Genomic DNA, 14,425 nt, shown 5'->3' with positions numbered 1-14,425 from the left:
GAGTAAGAAACAACCCAGAATTCGCTGGAGAAGAAATCTGCCACGCTGGTTTTTCGCCACTGCGACGCGTCCGCCTGGATCACGCAACCGCGTCACCTAGCATCAGAGCAACTATGGCATATTATATATCAAATCGAAGCATCGGACGTTAGCTTTCCAACGCAACTAGAACCGCGTCGTTTGAACCTCTGTAGCTAAAGTTATAGCCGTTTGAGTGCGAAGAGGTCAGGCTGGACAACTTAGCAATTTCTCCAACTTCTTGTATTCCTTCCACTTTTGCATGCTTCCTTTCCATCTTCTAAGCCATTCCTGCCCTGTAATCTCTGAAAACACTTAACACACATATCAAGGCATCTAATGGTAATAAGAGAGGATTAAACATAGGGAACTTAAGGCCAAAGAAGCATGTTTTCAATCAAAGCACATAATTAGGAAGGCAAATGTAAAACCATGCAAATAGTATTAATAAGTGGGTAAAGAGTTGATAAAATCCACTCAATTAAGCACAAGATAAACCATAAAATAGTGATTTATCAGTATCCACACCCTTATAAGGCATGCTTCGTTCCCTTCTCCAACCGATGTGGGCCTTACAATCCACCCCCTTAAGGGAGTCCAGCGTCCTCGCTGGCACATCGATCTGGGTCCGGCTCTGATACCACTAAATGTAACACCCCAATTACCCTAAGCCTTACCTCTAGCCGTAAAGCAAAGGTTAATCAGAGGTTACGACAGTCCTAAGGCTTATATATATATAGAAGGAAATAATATAATCTAGAAGCTTGATGAAGGATATAGCTCAAAGACAGAGTTACAAAAACGCGAAACGTTCACACGAAGCTAACGCATAGAATACATGGTATAGACATAAGAGGATAAAACATATATAAATACAAGAATATAATACTCATAGAGAACTAGCCGCAACTTGTGGAGTTTAAGCCGACCATTTACAAATAGAAAGATACAGAGTTTTAGAATTAAAACAGCTTATACAACCTATCTCTCAAATAAGCCTCTAAGGCCATAAAGATAAATGTGCAAAGGTGAGAGAATACTATGATGAAAGTAAAACAGAAATACATAAGAAACGAACCATACTCCGCTCTGTCACCATATCCGCAATCTCACTGAAGTAGATTACGACCTGCATCTGAAAAACAACAACAAAGTATGGAATGAGAACCTGAGGTTCTCAGTATGGTAACAGTACCCAATAATGTAAGATGTAAGGCCCCGAGACGCCGAAGGCAATCCTAGAACTTCACACCAAACCGATATTCAAGCTTAACATAAATAAATAAATAAAGAACTTAAACCATAAACCGGGTTATCTAAACTTAGGGAAATTCTAACTAGAACTAGTCACACTGCTGTATCCCACAGCCTTCGCCACTCTAACCTCCGTGTGATCCCATCGCCACCACCTACCTAACCTCCTCAGCACCAGACAAACACAATTAATGCAAACAAGTAATACACAGGTAGTAATCATATATAACAAGTAATTCAAGAAGCAAGTAGACATATTATACATTTAGGAAAACTGCAAGTAATAAAAGCAAACAAGAATATAAGAGATGCATATGATGAATGCCTGTCCTATTGCCTCGTGATATCACTTGTCGGTCCATGAATGCCAACCCGACACATCCTTTCGGATGTCGCCTTTCTGTGACGTCCGAGGATATAGCATTTGGCACGCTTTTGTATTGTTCCGAGGATATAGTGCCTGGCACACTCTTGCGGCAGAGAAGGAAAACAACAATAACATAGGGTTCATCATAAATCGTTCCAGGGATATAGTGCCTGACACACTATCATTCCAAGGATATAGTGCCTGACACACTTTCCACATCCAACAAGTCCATCAACCTCAGATGATCATCAGTCATCACCATTTTCTCATCTCAATCCATTTTCAATTCTCAAGTCTCAACATTCCAAGGATATAGTGACTGACACACTCTCCTTTAATATCCATCAAGCTCATCATAACCATCATCAATTCTTAATTTCACAAGTTACCATCCACTCACAAGTTCTCAAGCCATTGCCAATAAAGCTCTTCGCTAGTTCACCCACAACTTCAGAAACCTAAGTCTCCGTCTTCTAAACTCATATAGAAAATTACCAATTTTAGCTCACTAACCCATCTCTATTAGTCTCAAGGTCTAATTACTAGTTAGAAATATTAAACAGTAGATAAAGAAGTTTGAAAAGCTAGAGAATCCTTGCAAAGTGAAGAAAAATTATTTTTCAGCAAAACAGGGGCTGTGCGTACGCACACCCCTTCCATGCGTACACATAGGGTTAAAAAAAGTACATCTGCATATGCATACCTGGGCCGCGTACGCATGAGTGCTGGACAGAGGCCACCATCCGCGTATGGGGGTGCCCGTGTACGCATACACCTCAGTTTGTAGAAAAATATCAAGTTGCAGAATTTTCAATTTTTAAACACCAAACTTTAAATGTTCATAACTTCCTCTACAAAAATTCATTTTTATCAAACTTTATATCAATTTAAAGCTCTTTAAATCATATTTAATTTAAAACAATTTTCAACCAATTTAAAAAATTGAGGCTCAAGTTATGATCCTCCAAAGTTCACCAAAAACAGGTTTTTACCAAAAGTGACAATTCTCTAGTTTTCCAAAACTTCCAAAACCAAAACAACTCAAAACATACCCAAACATCATAAAACACTACCTCCTACATCAATTCACCATTCCATAGCATTTTCATCAATTTTAACACCTATTCCACTCATTCTCTTCCAACTCTTCCCACAACAAATCCAACACAATTCACATATTCCAAATCAAAATATTAATATTAACCAATTTGCACAATTCAACCATTCATAAACATCATTCATCCTATGAAATCTCCAATCCTCATAAGTTACATCATTCAACACCAATATCAATCCTCAACATTATTCATTAACAACAATAAATCACACATTCCTCATCAACTTTCATAATCATTAAATACCAACAACCTCAATATTCATCATAAATCATTAAATACCAACAACCTCATCAAATCATATAATCATTATTACTAGTATTTGAATTCATTCCACACAACACCACCACTTCATTTATCAATCCTCATCAATAACACTAATCATCAATACTCAATAACACCAACAATTCCCAATAATCATTATCAACTACAACAATCCAATACTAACAACAATTAATATCAATTAACATATAATTATTCATATACCAACAACATTCAATCCTATCTTAGGGCTAACTAGCCTAAGTGTCCATAAACGATACATATTACATAAAGAAAACCTAAACCATACCTTGACTGATTTTCAAATGCTCCAAACACCAAAACGAAACCACCAAACTTGATCCAAAACCTCAACCAACTCCAACAAACACCAAAGCTCAAACTAACATCACATATATATACCAACATCAAAATCTAATATACATAAAATAACTAAACACAAGGGTTTAGTAAAACCTTACCTTACCCAACAAGATTAGGGGTAAAATCCATCAATTATCCACTACTAGAGATCACCTAAACAAGCAAAACCACAAAACTTGCTCAAAACCCCAACCTAAAAACGTGCAAAATATTAGGGCAGAAAATTGGTATGTGAGATGCAATTTATTACCAGATTTTCTTAGATAGAAGGGAAGAGCTCGTTGAGAGCTTCGCGTGTCTGTAAACGGCTCGTCAATCGGAGCTCCGGATCAAAAGTTATGGAGCTTTGAAGGAGGAAGTGAATAGTAACAATGGCTTCTCCTCCTCTCTTCTTCTAAACCGCGCCCCTCTCTTCAAAGTGAAGGGAAATGAGCTGAAAAGCTCATTAAGTGGGTTTATATATGTTGGACCTTGGGCCCGGTTTGGGTCCGGTCCAATCCGTTAGCGTTTTTAGCCCGTTTGGCCCACTTTGGGCCAAAACCTTTAAGATTAGTACCCGGGTTTTAATTCTAAATTATTTTTCTCCTTTCAAAACAATAAATCAATTTTCTAAAATATTTTTTTTTTCAAAACACAGTACCGGGCAAGCTTAAACCGGTTCGACCGGTTCGGCTGTCGGTTCTCGGTCTTTCACAGAAAATACATTTTCCGGCTCAGAAAAATTCATTGAAACCAATTTTTCACATTTATATTTTCAAATTAAAACTTCTAAATTTTGAATCCATCTCGGGCACTTAAAATTTATTATTTTGATTAAAACAGTTTTGCTTGGAAAACCCCGGTTCTTACATCCTCCCTTCCTTAAAAAGATTTTCGTCCTCAAAAATCCGAGCTACACGATATATCCCCATCAAAGCACCCTGCCATGTCGATGTTTCCTCTCGCCTTCCGCTGCGTCACTCTGATTATCGTCATCAAGAATCTGAAAGTTTTCTTAAAACAAATACCGATTTTTTGGTAATATGTTTCTAAAACCTTCAAAACAAGTTTATTCTAAATGAGTTCATTGTTAAAGCTCTTTCAAGGAGTCAAAAATCATTTGTTCGTAAGTCAAATACTTGAAATCACGGTTTCCTCGGATAAAACTTTTCAATTTAAATCCGCATTCAACAAGATAATTTAGAAACCAAGTTCACAATTTGATAAAATTATAGAACTCACTTTTTCTTTTTAAACAATATCCTTCAGAATAAGATCAATATCAAACCTTTTTCAAAAGACTCAAAAATTATTTATTTTTAAATCAATTACTTTGAACCACAATCCCCTTAAACTCATTTAAAATCCTTAAATCCTAATTTCAGTTAAATCCCTTGTTGATAAGATAAATTATAAACTAAAATCACAAATCAATAAAATCTTAAAACTCACTTTTTCTTTTAAATTATGTCGTCAAATCAAAATTTCTGACTTACTTTCAAAACCAAACCATTCAAGCCAAGTTCCAAACCAAAGTTCCAAACCAAATCTGAAAATCATTATAAACCTTAAAACTTTTTCAACATGGTTCAACACCATAACAGTTAGAAATCGAAAATTATAAGTAAAAACCGCAAAAGCGTCATTCTTTACTTCCGTTGCCACAAGTGTTAAGCCGCACCCATCAGCCGATATGCCGCAAACTCCACGTACAGAATTTTCTGAAACATGCTAAGCTCGTAACGCATAGGCTAAGCCAGTCACCCTTACTACCTCTGAGTTAACGTGTTCGACCTCATCCGTGAGTTGCCATTCGGATTTCCTTTCCACACCAAACAATCGATATCAAGGTGATCAGTCTCAATATCTCAAGGCCGGTGCTTCAATTATTCCCAAAGGCACTCACAAACAAGCATGCTAAGAAATATTGATGAGATAACCTAAATAGCATGAAAGAAAAATGACCCAGAGTATGCAATGAAGCACAATCGGTCCATCCCTCAGGCTCACGAGGACGAACCACTCTGATACCATCTGTAACAGCCCAGACCATCCGCTAGCACGATATTGTCTGCTTTGGCACACAAGGCCTCACGGTTTTGTCTTTGACGATAGGGATGATAGCCTAAACCCCCCATACTCACTCATCAAAACGCGTCATGCTAAGGAGAGGTATCCACACCCTTATAAGGCATGCTTCGTTTCCCTCCTCAACCGATGTGGGCCTTACAATAGTGCTCCAAATACACCCAACAACACTAACATAACCAATTTTACATATACATTAATCTAGGGTTCATAAAATTTCATAAACCACAAGAGTTTGAGGATTTCTTACCTTAGCCCATATGTGTAACACCCTAACTACCAAAGCTCACACTTCCGGCTGCGCGACTCTGATAGTTCGGACATTACGACGACTTTTATATTATTTAATACTAAAATATGAGCCTGTTTAAAACTTTAAGTCGCAATACCGATCCAAAAATACTTTCGTTCGATAACGTACATCCACAAATACCATACAACTTACAAAAGCTCATAAAGAGTACATCCATATATATATACACATATATATATAAATAATATTACAAGCATAATCCAATACAATCTCTATCCCTCTCACAGAATATATCAAGATAAAGGCGAGGGTACAATAAATAATCTACATCAACACAGAACATATCAATAACCAAATAAACTCTTCGTGACTTCTGCGCCCATATCCTGAAAGGGGAAAAATGTAGGGGGGTGAGAACATCATCCTCGAAAGGGTTCTCAGTAGAGGGTTTTTGGGAATTACTGTAATAGGATACATGAAGATAACCGCACCAGTGATTCATAACCGTCTTATGCCTCTTTTCAAAAACAACGGTTTACAATGAAAGTAAAGTCGGAAATCTTTTCGGAAAGAAGAACCGTTCAATTCTCAAACTCAAAAGCCTTTCAAAACGGTTTATCTATGCGGAACCAAAATAGCCTTTCATAATTTTATTCCAAACCAGAAACACAAAACCGAAATCAACCGTCAGTTCATCTCTTTCCAACCACGGCCCTAGGCCCAAACAATCCAACCAACAACCAATCACCACAATCCAACAAAGTCCCAGATGCAAACACAGATAGGAAGTTCAAGCACAGACAAACAGTTATTACAAGTATAACAGTTAGCAATTAATCACATAGGCAAACCAAGTATAATATGCACACCCAACCAATGTCACACAAATGCATATGATGCATGCCTGTCCCTAGTGGCTGATGATATCATATGTCGGTTATAGAGCCAACCCGACAAGTCCTGGTAGCTAACCATTGGACTGTCCCTCTATCGTGCATCCCCAACTCGAGTTATACTCATCATAAACTTGATCATAATCATGATCCATATCCATCACCCTCACTGGTGAATATTTATGGGGGCGAGCTCATCCGGGCCTTTCACAGTGCCCGGCCACACTTACGACATTGGGTTAACAGAGCTTCGAGTCTCAACCTGGAGCACATGGTGGCTAGCCATTGCTACTACCCAGGGAAACCCTCATCTCCAATAGTGGAAGTGCAAAAATCACAATTATCAATAATTCAGCATATACATGCATTCATTCTCATCCATGGATCAACATCCATCTCAGCCATCCGGCTTACGGTTCAGTCCAGAACCAGCCAATATTGATAATCACACGCAGCCATTCCGGCCCACGGTTCAATCCAGAACCAGTCGATATTCATAATCATACATAGCCATTCCGGCTCATAATAAAACAGCACTTCCACATTCAAAATCATCAAATTCATGAAATCGGCATTTAAGCCATAAATCATTTTCTCAATTCATTTCACTTTGAAATCGAGTTTCAACTCTTTTCAGCCTTGGCTTTAAAGATCTCATTTCTCAAATTATCTCAGGCTCATAAGCCAGTTTTACTCAAGGAAAATTCCCTTTTTGAAATAAGCCACTCTCGGCTTCCTCTTTCCAAAACTTCCAAAACTTCCAAAACCATGGAAAGTTAAAATTCCTTTTGAATCATTCAAAATCACCCATCCAACAATGGGATTTTTGTAACAAAAGTCCCTCGGCAGAGTCCCAAGTCCTTAGGGGAGAATAGCATAACTCATTTCGCCAAATTCATTTAAAATCATTAAAACCTTGGCTTTCCGATTTGAGTAATAAAATAAGGTCTAAGCCAAACCGAGTCACGTAATCATTTACTTCCTTCAAAGCCGTTTCCTTTACTTAGGCAAAACCAGCTTTAACCCCCATGACAAATTCTAAAACGTTTCAACTGTTAAAAATTGTTTTAGTCTTACAAGAATTCAGAATTCAAAGAGTACTCAAAACCTTTCTCAAAACATTTCAAAATGAAACTTGTCAATAGACACTCAGGTTCTTTCAAAGTCATTGAAACTTCTTTAATTAAAACCCCCAAGTCAAATTCAAAGGCATAAACCCTTTTCACATCCAAACAGCTTTAAAACACAAGTCTCATCTAAATAACTTTCTTCTGAAAGAGATACAATGCCTTTCTTAAGAAGCAAGACTGAATCACAATTTCCTCTTTAATAATTCATTTCAAAAGCATGAATCATTCTTTTCTTGATAATTCAAGTAAAATAGTAGAAGTCTTTAACTCATCATTTTTTTCCAGGCAACATTCAATAAAGACTCGGATTTTATAGAAATTTCGGCAGCACCTCCCCTAAAACTTGGACTTTGCCACCCGGTTCGGGTCCCAACTAAACCGTTTCTCATTCCTTTTCAACAGCTCAAAACCAGAAATCAATTCAAAAGTAAGCTAAATCCAACAGTCGCCTCAATGGCATACCTCAAGGAAACCATTTTAAAAAATCAACTCAATATCAACCGATTTAACTCATTTATAAAGCTTTAAAGAATCGGTTCAACAATAAATCATTTATCAAAACCATAGCAATTAAAGCAACCCAGGCTGAATTTCAAGAGCATTTTATCTTTCATATCATCAAAATAATTGACTCAATTCAAACCAATCCTCAACGGATTAAACTCATTTCAAATATTTAAAGAATCAACTTCAAACATTACATTTCACAAGCCACACAACAATTCAGCCAAGCCAACATCCATAATCATTCGAGTCAATCAAATAATACATAAGGCAGATACAATCACTAATTACACCATGTCTCACATCAGTATCCATATGTAATAATTCCAATAATAAACTGTAGTTTTCGGAAAGCGCCCCTACCTCAAAGCGCAAATTCCATAACTCAAACGCGTCACAGAGTCCTTTCCGCCTCAACCGAAATCATCAACAACCGCAACCTCAGCTTCAAGCCACATCCGCAATAACCATAGCGACACTAATCGCAACATACAATAATCAGGACTCGACCCCACACTATCAGAACTCATATTCATTAACCATACACAACAAAATACTAACGCGAGGCTCTTCGAAATATACTTACTTACCAAAATAACACAAAGGGATAGTTGCGATTCCGAACCGACCCGACAACAGCCCTGTAGCAGCAAAAAGCTCCGGCGGCTCAACAACAACCTTAGTTTCGACGTACATTTATCGAAACTCAACCCTGTGTAACCAACATCTCAGAATCTCTAACGAAGTATAACAGGGCACTAACTTTAAGGGGTTTCGAAAACCAAACACTTACCAAGAAAAGACGGTTTCTGGCGGCCACAATACCGATCCCGGCAGCCAACGGCGTGGCGGCCATGACAACAACAGCAATGGGGTTTCAAAGGTGGCAGAAACCCCTCATTCCACGGCTCCCATGGTGGCTTCCGATAGAGACCGTAGCGGATCTGAATGGCGGCGGCAGCTAGATTCCTTTAATGGCAACAAGAACGACGGCGGCGCCCAAGGTTTCCGGCGGCGGCAGCGGCGGACTAGAGCACCAGAAGCGGAGGGAATTCATCTTGCTTCTCTCTCTCACCTCCGTTCCACAGCAGGGACCTCCACTGGCAACAGCGGCGGACTACACCCCAGGGCGACGGCGACGATTCCTCCCGCGGTGGTGAGGATGCATCTGGATGCGCGACTGCTCTCCCTCTTCGCGTCTCTCTCTGCACGGCTCCAACGGCGGCAAAGGTTCGGACGCGCCTCTCCTCTCCCGCAGCTGAGCTCCTACACGCGCGCCCTTCCTCTGTCTCGTCGGCCCCTGCCTTGCGTTCTTCTCCTTCGCTGTTCGGCTTCTGACGGTGGCTCGACGATGATCAGCGGTGACGCGAACTAGTGACTCCATGAACGGCGCCGCAAAGCAGCTCGACGGCGAGCTCCAAGGTAGTGGATCGACGGTGACAAGGCCTCCCCTGCCTTCTTTCTTCCAGACCTCCCCCTCCCATTCTCAAATCTCTCCTTTCTTTGTTTCTTTCTTTCAGAAAAATCAAAGGAAACTGCGTGTGTTGCCGCTGCTGTTAGAAGGGAGGGACTACTGCACACTACAAGGTTTTTGTTTATTTGTGGAGGTTTTTTTTTCTATTTGTGGAGGTTTCAAACCCCCACAAAAAGAATTGTGGCAGTTTCAAAAACCTCCAAAATTTGAGGTGCCACGAACTCTTTTGTGGCAGTTTTTCACAACCCCCACAATTCATTTAGTGGCGGTTTTCTATCCCTTTTTGTGGGGGTTCTGTGCTGACATTTTGTGACAGTTCTTGGTTAACTTTAAAAAAATTAAAATATTATATATTTAAATAAAAGAAATACTTTAAAACAAACATCATTTTCCAATCACATTAATTACAACAACAAAATATTAAAAATAACATTATTAAACATATAATAATTAAAGAACACTATATACATAAATATATATCTCAAGTGAATTAGTGTCCAAACCAGCACTAGTCATTTCTTCTATTCTTTTTTAAATCTGCAGATACATATTTTCTATTTCAACTACTGAAAAACAATAAAGAAACAAATACAAAAGGCTAAGAATAATTAACATTAAAATTGAAAAGACAAATTAATGAAGAATTTTCACTGATTTAGGAGGTAGCACCAATACATAAGATTTAGGCCTCTAACTACCAACTATACAAGGAGAATCACTATTTCTTGTTTTTCCCACGTAATGGAATCAGTAATTGACATTAATTTTGAGAAACATTATTTTAACCATAAGATAGGATGAATAACAAATGATAAGAATTAATATGAAACAAACCTCTCAAGCGATCAGCAACACTGCCATTAGGCATGTAGAGATAAACAAGTAACCTTTCATCTGGAGTCATACAAAATCCATAGAGACGCAAAAGGTTACGATGCACAGCCAAGCCGATCATCTCAACTTCAGTTTGAAATTGCATTTCTCCAGTGTAATTGTGATCTTTCAGCCTCTTCACTGCCACCAGCATTTTATTTGTAAGGCATCCTTTGTAGACAATTCCAAAGCCTCCTTGTCCAAGGATGTTCTTTTGACTGAAATTTCCAGTAGCAATTTGTAGTTCACGGAAGGTGAACCGCTTCAAATGGCCAATATCAAATTCACAATCTTGCTCCACTTCAGATGTCAATTATTACATACTGTCAGAATATGTGCATATCTAGAAGCAATAAAAAAGGTAATGAAGTTCATTTAAGGCAATTATTTAAAGAGCTTGGAATATAATCTGGACAAAGCAATTCGTGAAGTCTCAGGTAGAGCAAGTTGGATGATCAAATAATTATATATGAAAAGTAAAGAACCAAAAGAAATTTGATGTTGTGATGAAATGGTTTAAGGCAATTATTTATATACTATAAGATGTACCGATGTATGAGTCAAAATAGACAATAATTATTGAAGATTGGAGAAGGTGTGATAGATCATCATAACTGATAGATTGAAAGAATTTTGCAAGCTACATAGAGAAGAAAAACTTTAACTTGTAAAGAGAAGTATAAAAGAACTGATAAACAATTATTGAAATATGAACTCTTGAACATAGAAATTAAAGCATCCAAATAAATCTAGCACAATGAAAAATCTTATAACACCTTTAATCAAAATGGGAATAGCTTACTCTGTCGAAAGCAAGCACCATTTAGAGCTGGCTGTATTGTTGCACGTGCTTGATAAATCAAGAGGAATTTTGTTCCTACCCATGGTTAATAATAATAATAATAGTAGAAAGCAAAGAATTTTACGTTATAATTAACAACTCATTAGAATCAGGTACCTTTGGTTTTCTTTTAATAATGTAAGTGCAGAATGCATCTACATCTCCTTCTAAGCCTGCATTTAGAAGACAACTCACTTTAACATCATAGATATAGAGATTATAAAAGACATGGCAAAGAAATCTGACGTACCAGTTGTTGCACTTTCAAATTTCTTCATGACTGATGCTGTCAAATTATTAAAAATTGACCGACATCTGAAGCAACTTGTTAAGGGGTAGATCTTCTTTTATCAGCATAGCTTAGTAATGAAACATGCTTGTTGCTGCTGCTAGTTGTGATAGCAGCAATGTTACTGTTATCTCGCTTTGAAGAAACAGAAGCTGCTGTTGATTTGACAAGTGCAATTAAGATTTAAGATTTAAGATTAACAAACAAATTAAAGTAAGAAGTAAATTAGCATACAAAAAATTATATTATATTATAAGAGTACTAATTAAGATTTAAGATTAGAATAAATTTAAATTAATACCTCCTCATGCTCAATAGTTTCGAACAAGCAAAGCCGGATTGATGTGCAAACTAAAGAAGTAAATTAACTCATTTTTTTCTTTCTGCTCAGCTAGCAGGCATTCTATCAAGTCTTGAATCTCAACATTATCTGTCAAATGATGATGTGCAAACATATCTTCAGGCCTTTACCAACATGTGAAAACTGAAAACAATGCAATTATTGAAAAACAAAGTGCCTTACATTTTGATTCCACTTCAAAATGGATTTGGTCCAACCTATTAGCTAGGACTTGCATATTTGATTTTTATATGCTGTTAAATTTTGATGCAGCTGACTTGTGGTTGATTCATATGTTTCTTCCTTATGTAGACATGCCCTGAAATAATAGAAAGAGATCAATAATGAACAGAAAAGTTTCACTAATAGACACTTTTTTATGTGAATTATCAAATACTCACTTAACCTCAACTTCTAATCTTGCAATTTTTTCTTCATATTCTTGCTGAAGCATGTTCATAGCCTTTTTATGTTCCTGCTCCGAGAAAATAACCAAGAGGTGACGAGTGTATAATCAAAATGTGATAGAAATTTAATTAAATTTTCATCCTCAAATTGTTGAAGCACCCTTTGTTGCCAGAGATGAGTAGACATAAAATTAGTGTAAGAAATAAAAATTAAAAAGAATATATTTTTGAGCTTTTTGTACTTTAGGATGTGAATGACTGTGTTGCTGCTAAATACTTGCAATCATGAACATATATAAAGACAAAAGGATATGCTATAAACATAATTCCACTTGAATGATTGGTGGAGAAAGCATATGAGATGGTAGCCATGGACTTATTAGGAGACAAGGTCATAAAAGAGATCACATGGTGTTGTCTTAGAAACCTAATTCACTAAAAACCTCACCACACAACTAAATTAGAAAACTTTCTAAACAACTGAACATAAACAAACCTCATAATCCAAAATACAAAAGAACAAATCATACCTTAATTTCGAGTCTGAGAGGCTGCGAATGCAAGCAGAACAACAAACAAGCAAAAAAACAAGTAAATTGACAATTCAATATTCAATTCAATTCGAAGCCAAAATCGCAGGAACTAATAGTGAAAAAACAAAGCAAAACCAAGAGTGTCACCTTTTTTAGGTTTACATATACATACATCGATAGATAACAGAAACGATTGATAATCTCAAAATCAGAGAGGCGTAATAGGAAAAGGAAATCAAAATGGAAGCAAGTGTTGATTCCAGATCTAAGAAGCGTTAGTGCGAGGAAACGGATCGAAGAGGAAGAAGCTAACCATTTTGGTTGTGGAGATTGAAGGAAGAAGGTGGAATCGAGTTAGAACACTCTCCGGATATCAGAACCGGAGTTCCTGAAGAGGTAGAACCAGCGGCAGAACCCGCCGTGGAAGATGAAGCAGTAGCGACGCCACGCGAATTTGATGCACTCTAGTGAGAGGGACCTGGCCTTACGCTTCCAGCACAGTGGTGCGTGGATGTAGGCTCGGATGCGGTTGAGTCGGCGGTGGCGAAACGAGTAGCTGGAGGTGCAGCATCGCGGCGTTTCTCCTCCATTAAAATCGAGAAATTCTGTTTAGGGTTTGATTTGGGGGTTTCACTATTCTATTTGTTTAGGTGTGTTTGCGGGAATGAAAATTTTAATACCGTAAAAATAGTGAGAGTTCTATGTAGAGGAGTTTAATAAATTGCCAAAATGAACTGTTATGGAGGTTATCAGAAACCTCCTCTAAAAAACTCCCACAAATAAGTAAAATTGTTGTAGTGGCAGTTGTGGGGAAACCGGGTCAGGGGAACCGGGTAGGGTTTTTAGGGTTTCATTTCTTTTTCAAAATAATTAGGGTTAGGGACATATTGGTAATTTCACATAAAATTGGGAATAATATAGTAATTGAAACCCAAATTAAACCCAACACTATTTGTACATAGAAAATACTATTTGCTCATCAATTTCACAAATTATTTTCAATAAAATGCCCAAATCTAAAAATTAGAAATAATATACTTAATTTCTTCATTTTCCAAAATAGCAGTGATAATATTTAAAATATTACTTATCTAATCTAAATCATGTAAAACCCCTCTTATTTCATAACTGCCAAATTCATAATCTGAATATAGAAAATAACCCAATAATTATAAAATTGGATAAAAATCATAACTCGTCTCAAATTCAATAAATTCAATAAATAAAATAACCCAATAATTATAAAATTGGATAAAAATCATAACTCGTCTCAAATTCAATAAATCAAAACTTGCCTTAATTATCTTTAATAAAATAATCTCTGAAATTAAGGCTATAAATAACTATATGATTTGAGACTTGATCATAATAAGACTTTTCAAAAGTTCTGGGTCTTACAATATGAAATAGGGATATAACCCA

General features: G+C 37.1%; 1 protein-coding gene across 11 annotated transcripts; it reads right to left on the bottom strand.

Annotated features, from left to right (window-relative positions):
- Positions 774-13,783, bottom strand: LOC107630828 (probable LRR receptor-like serine/threonine-protein kinase At5g45780). 11 transcript variants are annotated; one of them, XR_002359632.1, is made up of 9 exons: positions 13,317-13,783; positions 13,001-13,021; positions 12,465-12,538; positions 12,247-12,382; positions 12,025-12,153; positions 11,685-11,878; positions 11,396-11,607; positions 10,555-10,936; positions 774-1,153 (listed from the first exon to the last, which is right to left on the bottom strand). XR_002359632.1 is itself a non-coding variant. In XM_021119215.1 (4 exons), coding segments are annotated over exons 2-4 (402 nt in total). In that variant the 5' UTR covers positions 11,397-11,607; positions 11,685-11,896; the 3' UTR covers positions 5,979-6,043. The 11 variants fall into 11 exon arrangements, 1 of the variants encoding a protein (XP_020974874.1); XR_002359633.1 differs by lacking the exon at positions 774-1,153 and having other exon boundaries at positions 10,320-10,893; positions 11,396-11,470; positions 11,552-11,607; positions 13,317-13,772; XR_002359634.1 differs by lacking the exon at positions 774-1,153 and having other exon boundaries at positions 10,320-10,936; positions 11,396-11,443; positions 11,552-11,607; positions 13,317-13,769.

This window comes from Arachis ipaensis, chromosome B03 (genome assembly GCF_000816755.2).
Source record: "Arachis ipaensis cultivar K30076 chromosome B03, Araip1.1, whole genome shotgun sequence".
NCBI classification, from domain to species: Eukaryota; Viridiplantae; Streptophyta; class Magnoliopsida; order Fabales; family Fabaceae; genus Arachis; species Arachis ipaensis.
This window is presented reverse-complemented; position numbering and strand designations above follow the sequence as displayed.

Coding starts and splice junctions, on each gene's coding strand:
- LOC107630828 (XM_021119215.1), bottom strand. Junction 6,106..10,554: donor TGTTGCTGATCGCTTGAGAG/GTTTGTTTCATA, acceptor TTCCCCTTTCAG/GATATGGGCGCAGAAGTCAC.